At 44.0% G+C, this 16698-nt stretch overlaps 1 protein-coding gene across 2 annotated transcripts in view; it reads right to left on the bottom strand.

Annotated features, from left to right (window-relative positions):
- Positions 1-16698, bottom strand: part of BCR (BCR activator of RhoGEF and GTPase) — a gene marked incomplete at its 5' end in the record, with an annotated part of 92092 nt that overhangs the window by 24096 nt on the left and 51298 nt on the right. For both annotated transcript variants that reach the window (XM_080628520.1, XM_080628519.1), the window contains 6 exons: positions 3514-3654; positions 4006-4058; positions 4964-5024; positions 6725-6832; positions 10411-10596; positions 11104-11208. In XM_080628520.1, the coding sequence (XP_080484646.1) occupies positions 3514-3654; positions 4006-4058; positions 4964-5024; positions 6725-6832; positions 10411-10596; positions 11104-11208 (654 nt within the window). The remainder of the gene's footprint in view (positions 1-3513; positions 3655-4005; positions 4059-4963; positions 5025-6724; positions 6833-10410; positions 10597-11103; positions 11209-16698) is intronic.

Genomic DNA, 16698 nt, shown 5'->3' on the forward strand with positions numbered 1-16698 from the left:
TGTGTGATGCAGGAGGAGGAGGGTAAAAGCAGGAGATGGGTATTGGCATATGTCAGTGAGGAAGAGGTGGTTTGGCTTTCTGCAGAGCGTAGGAAGAAAACGATTCCTCGTGTGTGCGCGCATGTGTTGCAGGACCAGCATTGCAGGATAAAGGGATGCTCTGCCTAAGGACAGCATTGGCTGCTCTTTGAGCATTTTTATAGCCTTTCTTTTTTAATTTCCAAAGCTCCTTTCACTGGGAGCTCTCTGACTCCAGTTCTAAGACAGTGTATGAAGCATCCAAGATTATTTTTGAGTGCTCTATTGCCAACATCTGCCCAAGGCCTCCAGAAGCAGTAGGCACCAGGCCTCAAGCTGTGCCTGGCTGCCTGTGTCTAAGCTTAGCTCCCAGCTTTTCAAAGGCTTTAGTTTGCAATTTTGCTCCCTTGCAAATGTCCTTTGTCCTTTCACTTCCCTAGCACACTTGGTCTCTATTAAGTTAAACAGGAGCCTAAAGCAATGATACCCAGTCTCTTAAAACCACATTGAGAAACACAGTAAAGTAGCTTGCGAAGCAGCCTCTTCTCTACAGGGCAAGGGAAAAGGTACACAGTTGCATAAGCTGATCCAACTTGTGATCTAGGGGGCTTGATCCCAGAAGGAATTGCCTGTCAGTCCTCTTGTGTCTAAACTGAGGGAATGCTAAGCCACTCAGCCAGCAGAGTGACCCAAAACTCGAAAAGGCTGCTTCTGAGGCAGCTCCACTCCTCCATGGCATTGTGGAGCACTATCACCCAAACGAACTCTGCAATTTTTTTGCAGTTTCATTAATTCCTGCTTTACAAGAATGGGCTGAATTAGCTGGAACACAAGCCTTTACTTCTGACAGGGAAAGACAACACATGCTCGACAGTCACCTGCATCCAGGCTTAGTTGAAAAAAACCCATGCAGACCCTATAGCTGCTCTGTTAATGCAGAAAGTTTATTACTGCTCCTTTCCTTCTGGTACATAATAGTGGCACATCCTTCACATCAAAGCGTTAGTCTTCCCTGCTGCCCCAAGGGACCATCCCTGGGAGAACTTTAAACAGATTCCCCATTTAAGTCAGGAAGACAGTGGTGAAAAAAAAATCAGCAGTGAGCAAGTAAGATGCCTGCTCCATGGTCCTAAGGGGTGGAAGGTTCTCCACCACTTGCATTCTGAGTCAGAATGCACGGTGCTATTCAGACCTCCTTTCCCTCCATGCATTTGTTTGGTTATTTAGAGGGTTGGCAAAGTAGTACCTGCAGATAATCCATCAAAAAAAAGAGTAAAACCTCTAAAGTAGGAAGATGGGAAGAAAAGGAGGGAGCAAGAGAATGCAGCAGATCAGGCTGAATGGGAAACAGACCCAAAAGTCCTCCTGGCTCCCCTGTATTGCCAGGCTGGGTCTGGTGCTCTCCTGGCTTCCCTCAGCAAACCACAAAGCAGAGAAGTCAAGCTACAGTCAGCCCGGCAGGTGGCAAGGACCAAACTATGTGTTTGTAGGCTTAACCCACCAATATTGCCTTCCCTGTTACGGCCCTTTCTGTCCCTCTGGTTTTATTCCTTTTGTTCCCATCTCCTTGCACACCCTGAAATACTCATTGAGCCCAGCAAATTAAACCAGAAAACTTTATATGCCTAAGTCTAGAATTAGATAAAAGCCTCCTGAGCTAAGCAGAGCCAAGGGGGTGTTATGCTGGAAGTACACCTGACATCATGCAGGAAGACAGCAGGCAGGTCAGACTCAAGTCAGCGCTCCCGGAGCAGGGAATTACCTTCTGCAAAAGTGAGGAATTCTGTGCTGATGAGGCTGTACTCTCTCCTGACCTGCACTCCTCTCCTCAACAGCCTGTCACTAGGGAGATTAACAACTGGCTGCTTTCCCCAGTTCAAAGCAATCCTGAAAAAAAGAGCTGGAGCAAGAGGCTGGCAGAGGAGATTTGACTCCTCCCCACGATGCACTCAGAGGAGAAAAATATTCTACACAAAAGGCGAGGACTGGGGAAAAAAGATAACTGAGATCAGCACCTAAGCAATACATGAGGGGAAAAGGCTGTTTCCCCTCCTTCCTTTCCACCAAGGAAATTTCAATGGGAGAAAGACAAATAATGAAAAAAGCCATCAAAGCAAGCTGATGATTCATTAAAATAAAAATGCATTATGCATTGAGAGCAGTCAATTAGGAGATGCAAACTGCACACTGTCCTGTCACCCTAGGGGAAGCACCAGCAAGATGAGTAGGAGGAAAGGATAAGTAGAAAAGGAAAGATTTACAGCCATAAACAAAACCCAGCTATGACCCCAAGCGGAGTAGCTTGTAGGAAGAAGCAGCCATCACTAATGCACACAGAGTAGCTGGGAGCAGACTCGTGTCTCTGGGTTACCATGCAGAGAGTGAATGTACCTACTCTCTCGAAACAGAGTGGTGTCAACTGGGGTATTACTGCTTTGAAAAAAGTGGGATATTAGTGCTAAATGACTACAGAAAGTATCCACCATCAGATTCCCAGAGTGAAAGGTAAACTATGGGAAGCATCAAAAGCAAGTCCTTTTCTTCTCTGAGCTCAATGCAAGATGTGTGCAGTAATGGAGAGCACAAGGTTTTCCAGTCTCCTTCAGCACACTCACAGCCCTCTCCCTTGGATACTGCCCCTTCTTTCCCTCCCCACATCATACATGGAGTCACCAGCAGGACCAGTGAGAGTGTGAACAGGCCTGCTGAGCCCAATCCTGACAAGCCTCCCCTTCCAGTTAAGATCTGACAAATACATCACTCAGAAAGAGATCCTCAGGATCACCCTCCTGAGCCTGCCCCTCTGCCTGGGCTCTGGCAACTCATTAGGATTCTGCATGACATTTTTCCAAGCCTGCATCCTTCACTGAGATGCTGACAGACAACCAGAGAACACTAAATGTTCCCTCCCCTGCAAGGGGGCATTTTAGTCTGCTATATCTTCTATGACCCAATCAACATGCACTTAAATGAGGCCATCTACTATCACTGAGGCCCTGGTGACTGATGTCTGAGCTTCTACCTCAGCTTCCAACTGCTCAGGCCCTCCTTTTCGCAGCTGCAGACTTCCTCAGTTGACAAAACGAGACAACAAACAAGACTTGCAGGACAAAGGGCACCAAATTCCCAGTACTGCAGCTTCTAGGTGGTGTTTCCTCACCTTTTTTCTCCTCCCAGGCTTCCTGTTTGGTTTCAGTTTGCAGGTAAAATACAAGTCCAGTTAATGCACAGCAATATCCATCACAGAAATTATGTAAGACAAATGATTATAACAATGCTAAGGACAAAACTCTCATCATACTTCTCCTCTGGGTCTCCAAACTGTTTTCTGAACAGAAAACAAAGGGGAGCTGTACCACATTCTTTAGGGAACAGGGACACTGCATAAACTGTATCTTAGCAACAAACAAATTAATAGGGTAACTTCCTAGTCTGCTCTACAGAAAAGGACCAGCTCTTAGAAACTGAGAAAATAATGAAAGGCGGAAGACTCACCTCCCCCTTCTTTACAGTCATTGACTGCCGGCGAGGAGTGATCTCCTCATTGATGCTGGAGAGGAAGTTCTGTGAAATCCGCAGAGCATCCTGCAGGAGTGGATGATCAGGGTGGCTCACTGGAGTGTGCTTGAGCAAATCCTGACACCAGGAACACAAATAAAAAACAGAGCTATGAGCAGCACTGGAAAGCAGAAGAGTCTGAAGGCCCCTAACTAGAGGTGTTGGACAAGATGCTCCAGCTTCTTCTTATGGATTAAAGCAAAGCTTCATTTCTAAAGGAAGAGAATAATAATCTGCACTTTTTGGTAACACCACTGCAGAAGTAGCAGGGTCATACCAATGAACTCCCTCCCCTTAATGTAAATGTAGAAGGCTCTTATGCAGTATGACAGATTTATTTTTGCAATCCTTTATCTCCATGGAAAATTTAAAGGGCAAAGAAAATAGGAAAGGGGCCTAAAGTTTGAAAACCATCTTTCAGATACCTACATGCAGAACAAGTGTGCTGCGAGTCACTCGATCGACTGGCTTGTATAATAGAGCTGTGAACAAAAAAGCAGAAACATAAGATAGAGGTACTCAAATACAGCCCCTACAGAGGAACTTGTCCATTGCCATTGATTGTAAAGGCACAGGTTTATTAACCAGTGAGCTACTGGAAAATTCCCTTCTCTAACGTTAATGTGCTGCACAGCCAATAAAACTCACATGAACACACAGACAAAACAAACATGCTCCACAGCAAACACATGGCCACTTGGGAGCATGCCCTGCTAGGTAGTGGCTGAGGAACACACAAGGTAGTACAGAACAACTGCACACAGCATGGGACAATTTGGATAATTCCCTGGCAGTCTGCCTGGTCCCACAGATCAGAATTGGTTCTTGCACTCAAAGTTGCCAAGGAGGTCCCTGAAAGACTGGCAGTGCATCCCTCCTTCTGGAATTCTGCATGACATGTTGAGTGCTTCCAAATACTGACAGTAGGCCAAAATAGGAAGGGGATTGGCTTTTATATTAGTGAGTATGGAAGCTTGTTATAACATGGGTCATCTTCTACTTATGTGCATAGAGCCAAGCACCGTGGAACCTGATCTTGACCAAGCTCTCTGGATGCTACCACAGGGCAAAGCCCATATAACAATAACTGCTAGGATTGTGTTTGCGCTATCACTAGGTAGCAGATGTTCTCTTAAAATCACAGCAGTCCTTTGCTTGGCCTGGTTTTGCCCAAAGGGACTGATGAGGTTTTAAACTGGACAGGGGCTTTCCCATGCATGCATGCAGCTTACTATGCACAAGCTCTGCTACTTAGCAAAAGAGAACTGATGTTCCAGGCAGAGACTGCATAACTTTCCAGCATTTAAAAAGAAAAAGGGAGAGTGGAGGTTTGGCAGCAGCCTCCAACAGTCCTGACAAACCAGTTTCCTCTGCATGGATCACTCACTTTCCAAGGAATTTTTCGTCGTCTGATCTTTAGATTCCTTTGTGCTTCTAGCCTTTAGATTCTAAAAGAAAAAGAAAACCCACGTAGCAGATGGTCAATCGCCTTGAAATATCACATGGGAATGTAAGAGACTATCTGCTCCTCTAAGGAAGGGCCTAAGGAGGACAGTCCTATCACAGTGCAAGTCAGTGAAGGAAAAATGTGCTTTCCTTCTTGGTAAAGCCACCATTGCCATGTCACAGGCACCCACATATCTCAAATATTAAACAATTATCTTAGGAATGCATGCCAACAGAGATGCAGCAAAGCAGGGAACCACCACTAGTGACAAGGATAGTGGAGTTTTTACATCACCTGCAGGAGAAAGACATATCCATAAAGATGCAGCCATTGTCACAGCATGTGTACACCACCAATAAATGAAGCACTGGACTAGGATTCAGTACTCCCAGGTTATACTTCCTTATACCTGTACTCAGAGCTGGGTGACCTTGGGCAAGTCAGCTCTTTCACGGCAGGAAAGAAAAATGCCTGTGACTCTTCACTTTGCACATGGACTATGAAGCTACATCCACTAATGTGCTGAGCTCTGAAATCCTCACCAAGACACAAATGCAGAAGTATTAACACCCATCATTCCAAATACAGTAGATACTAGCACAATTTCAGAGTTATCCTTCAGAAAACAGCAAAAACAAGGCATTTGCAAAGAGCCCAGGACCCAAAGGCCTTAATCTCTATTTTGCCTTCTAGGAACTACCATACTACTATTTATACATATTACTAAATGGGTATGTCCTTTAAATGCATTTTAGTACTGATAGAAAAGTAAACACAGGGGAAGCCACTTTACTAATGAGTCAGTCAGGCAAAGGACCAGAACCTGATGGAAATCCTCAGGAAAGGAAAGAATAGAAGACTTTTGCAGGTCCCAAAAAGCAAGCCTTGCTTCCCTCATTTCACACAGGGAATGCATTTTACCTCTTTATCATAAAAATCCAAAGGGACATGCAATATTGAATGTACTCAGGAGTTTTTTCAGAGCAATAAACAACCTGGTATTATTGAGCTCTGATTATTTATCTGCCTGTTTGCATGACATACATTAAGTTCAAGTTTTTCTTGCACCTGAGTTCTTCAAGATACAATCACCTCAATACAAAGATCAATGAGACCATGCACTGCAGGCAAAGCTGGTGGCCTGGGGAGCCTGAAAAAGTATTCAAAATTCTTTGACACAAGGTACTCCTCTTAAAGAGAGAAAATTGAAGCAGCCCAATGAATAATACTATAGATTACGAATGACACACCTGCCTTTTTTACACAGAGTTTCCCTCTCCTCTCCTTGCCAGTAAAGCCTACAATTCCACTGACAACCATAATACAAGCCAGTAAGAATGGCTTTTTACACCAGAGTCAGCATCATTATTAGCAAGAGAAATACCTCAGCAACTCAAACACAGCCTTCCCTTCTAGAAATGCATGACGGTGGCACAGAGCTGACAAGTTCAAAGCAATGCTAGTTTTTGCTAAATCCCCTGGGTGGGGACAGCACATAAAAGCTGTTTATGTGACAACCTCTGTAGGCCCAAAGTATAAATGGCTGTAAGAACATGAGCTGAAGCACTGAGTCTAAAAGGAGCTCACAACTCCTCCTTCAGAAGTCAAGGCTGCAAAGATTCTTGGAGGACAGACAGGAGTGACATCGCAGGGTATTAGTCAGATCCAGACAGCTCGTGTGTCTGAACACCGTGACATTACCTCAGAGATTTCAGCAAACTGAGCATTGGCTTGGCAGCATTTCTCTGCTGTCTCCATAGCAACTTCATAGTTATCCACAAAGGCCCGGTACACTCCCAGCTGGCTGGCCTGCAGGAAGCAAAACAAAATCAAATGAATGCTGTGGAAGAAGAGAGTTTGGGATGGCCAGCCCCAGTATTCAGTGATCAGGTCGCGTCCCTTCATGCCAAAGAATTACACAGAATGCTAAGCAGGCCCAGAAAGACATCTCTGACCCATAAGCTTTGCACAGGTGATCCCATGCGCTTGGTTCAATCTATGCTGAACGAGTTCACTTATGAAGGATGCGGAAGCCTGCGAGAATGAGACATCCTTATTATTGCCTTCAATTTTTCCTTTCTGAACTGCCAGATTAGTATTTATTAATATCTTAGCTCCTTGATGTAACTGGAACTGCTGGCTATTTGCCATAAAATATGAATCAGACAAGCATGATTCAGCCCAACAGCACAAATGTGACCCCAGTAAGCTACTTGTTGGCTTTTGCATGACAGAGACACTAAATCAAACCCAGATATTAACCCATATCTGCACTAGTGGACACCTTTATAAAAGCAATGGAGTGCTGAAAATACAGAAGGGAGACCCAGAGCACAAACTGTTTGGAAGGCAGTGACAGCAGCACTATGTGACAGAAAATGGCAGTTTTTCCAACAGAAGGGCAATTGGTCCAGAGGAAGATGGAGCAGGCCTCAGAGTGCAGTAATAAGCCACTATTATCACTGAGTCTTAGTACTGATTCCACTTGCTGACTTAGGAATCGCACCCGTATTCATGCCAGAGAACATAAGATCCAGCTTGGGAAATCCCTGGGTAGCTTCCAAGCTTGTCTGAACTGCAGAGCTGGTTTTGTGTTGCAGAGTTCCAAGGCCTGTGCTTGTAAACACCTCAGCAGCTTGAACATGCTTGCAAGTGCATGGTCAGTAGTGAGCCAACAGGTGGAGTGCCTTGAAAGGCTCCATTACAGAGAAGTTTGTTACCAGAAGAACTTGCACTTACTTTATTATTTCTGGAACTTCTCTTACACTTCTGCCCAAGAAATGCAACAGGCATTGAGTTAACTGTGCAGTTAACTCTCCACAGACAGCGCTCTTTTCCTCTCCTACTCCCTTATAATGATTGTGTTTCCCATTCTCTATGGAGTTTTGTGCAAGAGACATTAGAAGAGAAAAAGCCACTCTGAGAAGCACATTCCCTGCACAAGGGAGGCTGAGAAACAATGAGCTGTTTCCTGGGACACATTTTACTGAAAGATTAGGAACCAGCCTCAATCCTCATAAAAATAACACAGTTATAACTGAACGAAACCAGGCTCATTTATAACAGGGATGATCTCAGCCCCAGGACTGTGGAGTCAATGGGGCACAATTCAGTGAAGAAGCCGCTGTCAGAATTACTGATCATTTGCAGGGCTTATGACACTCAGGTTTGGATGATGCCAGCTAACACAACAGATCTTTAAAGCTTCTCCATTCCTGTGTGGCTCTTCCATTTCTTGCTACTCCTGAACAATCACTCTAAGTTTTTGTTTTCCTCCTCTAAACATGCCATCACCTTTTTCATTATAAACTGAGCTTCCAACCAAAGCAATAATGCTCACGCACCGTGATCATGCTGGCTTAAATTTTCTCTTTTTCAATTAAAAAGAACACACTGAAAAGGAAACCAGCTTTGTAGAAATAACCGGCTTTTGATTAAAAGTTTTTCAGGCCTTGAAAAATACCAGTGATAATATGGAATATTTCTTCATTTGTAAAAACAGTTCTAAAGTGTTTCCTTTCTAGTTTAAGAATGTGTACAAAATGTGTACAAAAATGTGTACAAAAATGAGAAGTGTATTTCACACCCACATGCCTAGCATCTTTCTTTTCTTTAGTTTCAACAGGAAAAAGGTGGAATAACAGTCACTGATCTTGCAAACGGATTGCACTTTGTGCCAGACCACACGAAATTCTAAAACTCCATGCATGCACTGTCTATAACTGCAATTTACGGTGCTTTGTTTTGCATGATATTAAAGGAAATGAATGGCCCCAGGGACTTCAGGATAATAACAAGGATTCCAGAATTTATCATGAGATTGCATGACATGACCACAAGTAAACAATCTGCTCCAAAAGATTTGATGTACATCCAGTATAGATGCCTTGTAATGCCTGATGATCTTGTTATCTCATCTAGCTGCTACCCGTTGCCTGCCAAGAATTATTTAGCTTCATTTCATCCAGCAAATAGTTCACAATTCCCACTGCTACTCTACTAAAGCACCAGAAACTGAAACCGCTAAGCTAGCTCAAATCTTCCTGCACTAGGGTAACTTGGACCTTTGCTTCCAATACTAATCCAACAAAATCAATGATTCTGTCACAAATGCAGAAAAATCAGGGGAACATAATAGAGTGCTAGAAAGGCTTAACTCCTGCACCTGTGATGATCATCAGCCAGAAAGGGTCTTCAACAAAGGCTTAAGTAGCTGTATGGCAATTCAAAGCTTGCTCAACAGCCAGCAGTGGGAAAGAATATATTGAGGTCTTCTTCAGTTAGTGTTATCTCCATTCCTGCACTACACTTCCAATGCAGTCTGTGAGGCTTCCACTTTCAGCAGCCTTCTGTATCTTTGCTCCCTCCAACCAGCAGCAGGTGGTTTGGTCTTCTTAAACCAGTTGCTCAAACTGCATACCATGAACTACTCACAAAGATACCAACTTGACCCCTTCTGGCTAAAACATGCTGGCAGTGAAAATCAGATTCCAATATTTTGATCTTGAGCTGCTCGCATTCATGGAAAACCTCATCTTCCAGGCCCATCTCCCCCTGCTCCATAGGAGATGAGGCTGATGCTGGGCTCCACAGCTGCTAACAATTGAGTTACCCTAGTAAAGCACCCTCCCCATTCAATAAACCCCTCACTGGAATGTCACTCCTACCCTGAGAATCAGAGGCACCTCAGGAATGCAGAGATTCTTTTCTAAAAAGGAAAAAAACAGCCTCTTTAATCCTTTGCTCTCTGCACATGCTAGAGGAGAGGCTAAAGGGGCCAAAGGAATCTCCTAGAATGCAAACAATTTGTCATCTGGCTCAGAAACTCAGTATTTTTTATTCAGCCTCAGGAATATGCTGTATATGCCTTTGTACTGTTCTGCACTAAGAGAATTTTGTTGAGGTTGCTTGGAGGATTCTCAGCAGCAGGTTGACTGGATCAGTACAGTAGCAAGGGGAAAAGAAGACAGGAAAACAAATCCAAGGTGATGACCAGAAACTAGAGAAAATCAGCAGAAGACACAGCAACGCACCACAGAAAGGAAGTACATGTGAAGGACTTCAGCAAGAATGAGAAACACTTAGCTGTTGGTGTTAAAAAGTGTGCTTTTAAACATTGCCATTCTCCCATCTTCCTCTAAAGCAAATGGTTTGAAAACACTGCAGATACCCTGGAGAGTCAACATTTCTCTGATACTGTATTTGTAGTAGTAGCAAAGCTTGCTGGAGTCTTTAATTACAGGCAATGAAACAGCTACTTCTGCTGCAGGCCCTTCACTGAAGTATGGGCTTTCATCCCTTCAGTCTATGCACAGTCAGAGGGAACCATACTAGCACCTGTGAGATGAATGAGGTATCAGGACCTTTGGTGATGGCAGCTGACTCACCAGCTTCTGGAAGAGGTCCCCTACACGCTGCTGGTGACTCCACTGCTGCACTCGGGGAAAGAGCCCATCGTAGAATTCTTTGTGGATCTCATAGAGCTCAGGCACTTTAAAGAATATTGTCTCAATCTGCTGACTAGTCAGCACAGGCTGAGAGGTGGTGGCAGCTGCTTTCAAAGGCTTCATAGGCTGAAATGAGGAAAGAAGGAAATCATTATCATGCAACCAAATACATTCACCCTTGCCACATTACAACACATCCCTCTAGAGAGTTGATTTTCATCCTATTAATAAGTGATATTTGCATTCACACAACTCCTGAAAGTGCGACATTAACAAGTTCTCTCATGGGGATCAGCCACACCTGATTTTCCCTAGGATATTAATGGTGCGATTAAAATCCCTTTGCAATCAATTTCCTTCATCTCTGTCGAACTGTACAGCAATGTGTCTAATAATTAGCACAGGATACTTAAAGATAGGGCTCCTGGATACTACTACACTAATAACTGCCTGGTTGTGCCATATCCAGTCCTTTCTTTAAGCCTCTCTCTCGCTATCAAAGGAGTAACAGGTTCCCTTTGCACCCAGCAATTTCCAACCCATGATATGTGAAGTTCTGGGAAACTCTAGATGGAAGCAGCAATGAAAATTCAAGTACCAGTGTTTGAAATGATATCTGCCACCAGCACTTACCAGCAGCAGAGCCTCCAGGTGGCTCAGGTAGGTTTCCTCACTGGCTAGGATTCCTGACAGGACCCATTTTCTCATCTCCAGGCCTTTCTCCAGGTCTGGCTCACTCTACAAAGATGTTAAAGAGACAAAAAAAAAAAAAAAAAAAAGAAAAAAAAAAAAGTGGAGCAGAGTTAAAAAAGCCAAGAATGAGGATGCAGTTAAAGGTATCATTCAGCTGACCACAGCATACTGGATTTGGCTTTTTACTTCCAGACTAAAAAACCCCAACCAAGCAAAAGACCTACCTGAGCTCAGTGTCCTGTTTCTAGAAACATGGAAACATAAACCAAAGAGTTTTGTGTTTCCTAGCAACTGATGTCACTTAGATGATTTACAGGTGTTGGCTTTAGTCCTGTAAGTTCGGTGCCTCAATTAGGTGCCCAGAACTCTTCACTAAATTCAAACCACAGAACTTCAAAATACAGCATTTATCCTCCTAAACAAGTCCCAGGGACCCTTGGATTATGTGCAATTCACTCCTTCCTCCCACAAGAGTTCTCTATGATCTTAATCCCAAGCCATGTTTTATCTCTGCAGACAGGATCATTTCCTGCACCTCCACAGATGCGCATGAATATAGAGCAGCTCCAGCCTGACACTGCTGTTAAGATTGCTGTGCTTTCTCCCACTCTCTACTATTCACCAAATTATTTTTCAGTGCCAGCTTGCACAATGTCTATTTTTAGTCAGAGAATGGAATAATCAGCACTGCTTGGAAGGCACATGCTGATTTTCTTATTGGGATTCCATGAAGGAGTTCTTAACCAAAACTGTTACCTGGAAAATGTTTAACCTGGTAAAGTGAAATGGAGTATTTCAATAAGCCCTGAAAAAAAAAAAAACCAACCAAAACTCCCATGGCTGAACAATGGAGGCTGTAAATCATGAGAAACACCTCCCTTTTAGAGTCTTATTTCCAGTTCTTTTTATTTTGGTCATTCACAGAAATAGCTTTTTCCATTCTTGCAACCTTTTTATATTGTTAAATGTCTCTAAGAACAGAGTCAGTAGTTGGATCTGAAAGGGTGGATACTTCTCAAGGGCTTTGGGTAGGTTGTTCAGGGCTTCATCCTTCCTACCTCTCTTAATACCCAGAGGAATCTTCAGCTATTGATTTCAGCAGCAGGAGGATCAGGAAACATAGCAGTTTGCTCCACTCTATTGACTGAACATAAAGCCCTACAGCTAACAAAAAAAGCTCCACTTACTTTAGGTCCTCTGCTTTGAACCCTGCAGATGTACATATATGATGTTCATTATGGACAGAAAATATCCTGGACATAGGTAAGCTTACAGTAAGTAGCACATTCCAAGTGTGACTTTGAGCCTATGCACCACATGAAGCCAGAAACAGTCTCAGATATTTCTGGACTCAGCCTCATCAATAACCACCCTGATTTTTGAACACTTTCATTAAATTTCACAAGCTATTTTCTAGGCTAAAAGATTTTATAAAACATTTGTGAGGTGTCAAATCCCACCATCACCTCTTAAATGAAAGTGGCAGACAGAAGCTGTTCTAAGGAAATGAGTAAGATTTACATGCACATCAGGTACTACATGGAAAGAAGAACTTGTTTTTCCTTCCTACCCCTTCAGTGACATTCAGGAAGAACCACAGTGCCTTTTAAAATCTTGAAAGGGCATCTCAAAGAAGCCAGGAATTTGTAATTCAACAGTCGTGTTCAGAAGATTCCAGGAAAACACCAGTGACAAACTACATGGTAAAATGAATGCTGAAACAGATTCTGTACATCCACAGAGCACCCGGGTGACTGCCTGTTACAGCTCAAAGAGAAATGTGCAACAACGTTGTGACCATTCCTTATGATTTCTGTACCAGCAGTGCCTGGACGGCTGCCTCATGGACCATTTTGTAAGGCAGGCTACATACACATAATCCAGACAGACAGCCCCATGATGCTTAACAAAGGTTGCCTTCATCCAAAGAGGCAGGGATGTAGCAGCTTCGCTGCAAGAAAAACACAATACCTCTGTGGTTTCCAAAGGTTTCTTACAACATTTACGAAAGAAAAACGCTGCCTCACAAAGAAGCATTGAGAAAAACTAACAGGGATCCAAAGTCCTCACTGTTGAGGATTAGGTAACTGGTCAATATTGACAAAGCACTGTAATTCTCTTCAGCAGGTTCTTTTGGAGGAGGTGAGGAATTAAAAGCCAGCTGAATATGTTTGGAACATCTGTAAAGAGCAGCACACAATCACAGGTTATTTAAATAATCCAAACTTCCTCATTACAACAGTGGCACAACTGTTTTCCTTATGGCATTGAGAGCAGTCTTCCTCTTCACAAATGAAAGCTTTAATTTACAAGCCAGTTCTTGCTGGGCACCGTCAGCTGACAGAGACAGCATTTTCTGCCTGAATGTTAATTTCCTCTCTTTAAAAGAGATGTTCTTTCAGAGAGACAAACATCTCCCAGGACACACTAGAGGCCTTCCTTCCTGGCCATTATCACGAAGTTACTTTGCAAAGTCCACGGCATTGTCCAAACCCTTTTTAATAGGAGCATTTTCCAAGCCTGATCCTTGCAAAACCAGCCTCAGATGCAGCCAGACAGGGCAGGGCCTGGCTGCTTTAAGCTACAGTACAGCAGTTGCTGGAGAAACCCTCAGGGGAGTTTATCCAACAATCACATAGCACATTACAAGGTTTCCAATGCAATACCTCAAATTTACATACAGATTCCTCATATATGAAAAAACCGATCTCCTGCTGCTCCTGCTGTGCCAGGGATCAATAGGACACCATGGTGCTGCTGTGTCTGCATTTTGCTGCCACTCTGTATTTCCTCCTGAGAGCCCATGCCCTGACAAGAGCTTCCTGCTGAGAGAGGCCTTTTCTGAGAACATCATCTGGGGTTGCACTGAGCAGCAGCTCTTGCTGCTACATGAACATCTGGAGAACAGCCCCTGTGCTTCTTCAGCCTCAGGATGCTTTTTAAGTCACACTTGTTATGAAATGTACTCCAGGCCTGAGAAATTCACTGGGAGCTGGTGCCAACATCAGGAAGAGGAGGAGTAAATTTATGAGTTGGTATTACAACATTCCTCACTTACAGAATTTGGAACAGGCTCACCTGCTCACCCAAAACAAGACACAGCAATTAGCAGGCAGAGATAAAAGGAGACTGACCTTCCAAGATAGCGCGCCAAGATGTGGTGCACCCAGTGCCTAGGGCATCATCTGCTTTGCCCATATCTGACAAAAAGGGAACCAAAGAGCAACACTGTGACCACAACAGCTTCGCTGGCTTCTCTGCTTCTGCACTCCAGGCAGAAGGGCAGTTCAGAGAGGCAACATTCTGGGCATAAGCATCAAGCTCCCCCCAGTTCAGGGAGACCTGTCAAGGCCAAGAACTCTTTTTCCCTACCCTGGCAAGAAGGAAGCAGTCAAAATCTTTGAACTGCTTGTAGCAAGGGGAGGAGCTGGGATCGGCTAGGGGAAAATACACCTATTAACCAAAGCACAGATGGGATGGTCCCAGCAGGATGTGGGAGACGCCTGCATTGGCAAACTCTAACCACTCTGCAGGGAGTGCCTGGTGGTCAGCAGTCCACCCCATGCATCCCACCCAGCCTGGTTAGCCTGTTTTTCACTTGTACTAGTCTGACCAGTATTTCATGTTCTCACTCTGTCCTTGCCTCTTTAATGCCAGCGTTCATTTCTAGCCTTTCCCTATTGCCCTTCCATCTTTTGGTTACCTCGACACACATGTTTCAGATCAAAACTGTCTTACAAGGCTATCACAGGGCAGCAGCCAGAGCATTCCTGTCTGCCTGCCATAGCAGCTGTGAGGACCCAACTCCCAGCCAGGTCTGAACAACCAGCTCCTGCTCCTCACAAACTACATTAAAAAATAAAAGAAACAAAAGGGAAGGTGGAAAGCAATATAGTTTCATGGGTATCTCATGCCAATACGGTTGTGGTGTTTTCTTCACAGCTGGGTGGTGCTTCTTACTACTCCAAAGACTCAAAACCCAAAAGATTGAGTCACAGCCATAAGTGCGATCTTGCGACCTGAAGCAAGGCCAGTCAGAGTGGTTAGAAGCACTGAAGATAGGAGAGCACATGGATATACTGGCCCTGAGCCATGGCTGCTCTCAATGTGTTTACAGCTTGTCAGCCTAAGTACTTTAGTTTACTAACCAGGTTGGCATTGCATGTTGTATTCAATTACTGCGAGCCTGAGATTCACTAGCTCCAAGGATTAGACAGATTCAGCCCTTCCTGATACTGTTTAGAGAACTCTGGCTTTCCGGTTGCTGTTTAAATTAACAGCAGTGTTTTCTTGCAAAGGTTGGAAGAACGCAGATTAAGAATCTAGAAACCACAATACATCAGATTTTGCAAAGTGTTTGCTGCTGGTACAGCTCTGTAAAGAGAATCAGGGATTCAAAGTGGGCGTATAAAAGGCACTTTAACTCTCAGACCTTCTTTTGGTACAGTGTGTTCATATGGTGTGCAGTGAATACATTCAAAGGAGAAGTTTCCCATAAGGACAGCTCAGAATCTCATAGAGAAGCTGATTGACTACAAAAGAGAAAACACATTCATTTCCATTTTTTAAGTGTAAATATCTTTGAAAGCTTCTGCTAAACAAGCTGGAGGTGTCTCATTGTCTTGGTGATATTAAACAGGGCGAATTCTGTAATCAAGACAATCATGCTCCATGCAGGGAGGGGAAGGAGCAGGGAAAGAAGCCAACATTATTTATAACCTCAGTCGTGGTGTGCCAGTTCTCCTCAGGAAGGGCTGTGCATCCAGGCAGAGCCCTTAAGGAGCAAAGAGCTGGAGAATAAAAAGGAAAAGTTGCATTTGTTGGGGGTGCTGAGGGAAAAGTGACAGTAGAACAAAACAAACAAAACCAAATACTGAGAGGAATAAAGAAGAAGGATTTGAAAATGCTGGAGAGGGAAGGACAAGCTAGCAACAGAGCTACCAAGCAGACCCATAATCCCATTTAGTGATGTAGCTTCAGAGGTCAACTTTTCTGGGCCCCCCTGGGACCAAGCTAGAAGAAAAGCCTGCAACCTGCTCTGCCATACCCCTCTTTCCATATAGCTGGCAGACTGAGAACAAAAGAATCTAGTCTGAGGGTCAGGAACACAGGTCAGTGCTGTGCTAACCAGGGACTGCACAGCAGAAAAGGGAAGAGAAATTCTACCTGGAAATCTCCAAGTACCAGCCAATTTCCCCTCCAGACAGAACAGAAAGTAGGATTTAGTTGCTCTTGAGCACTCCTGCCTTCCTGGGCATGATATATCTAAGAATTGAAGAGATCTATTTTGGCAAAAAATTCATCTTCTCAACTCTAGAAAAGTTCCTCCTCTTGTTTCTAGGGGACAGGATGGAACCAGCTTTGCCTTTCCACTGGCTGCCCTGTGCCCACCTCCAGAGTCCCCCACACACCTTTGAGCCTGGCTCTGCTGGTGAGATCTTGAAAGGCCTTTCTTACTTTTACTCTTTCCACGGCTGTAACCTCTCCCCTCATGAGTAGCAGCAATAGGATCATGACGACTGAAGCTTCCCACCC

The sequence above is a fragment of the Psittacula echo genome (assembly GCF_963264785.1).
Source record: "Psittacula echo genome assembly, chromosome: 13".
Lineage (NCBI taxonomy): Eukaryota > Metazoa > Chordata > Aves > Psittaciformes > Psittacidae > Psittacula > Psittacula echo.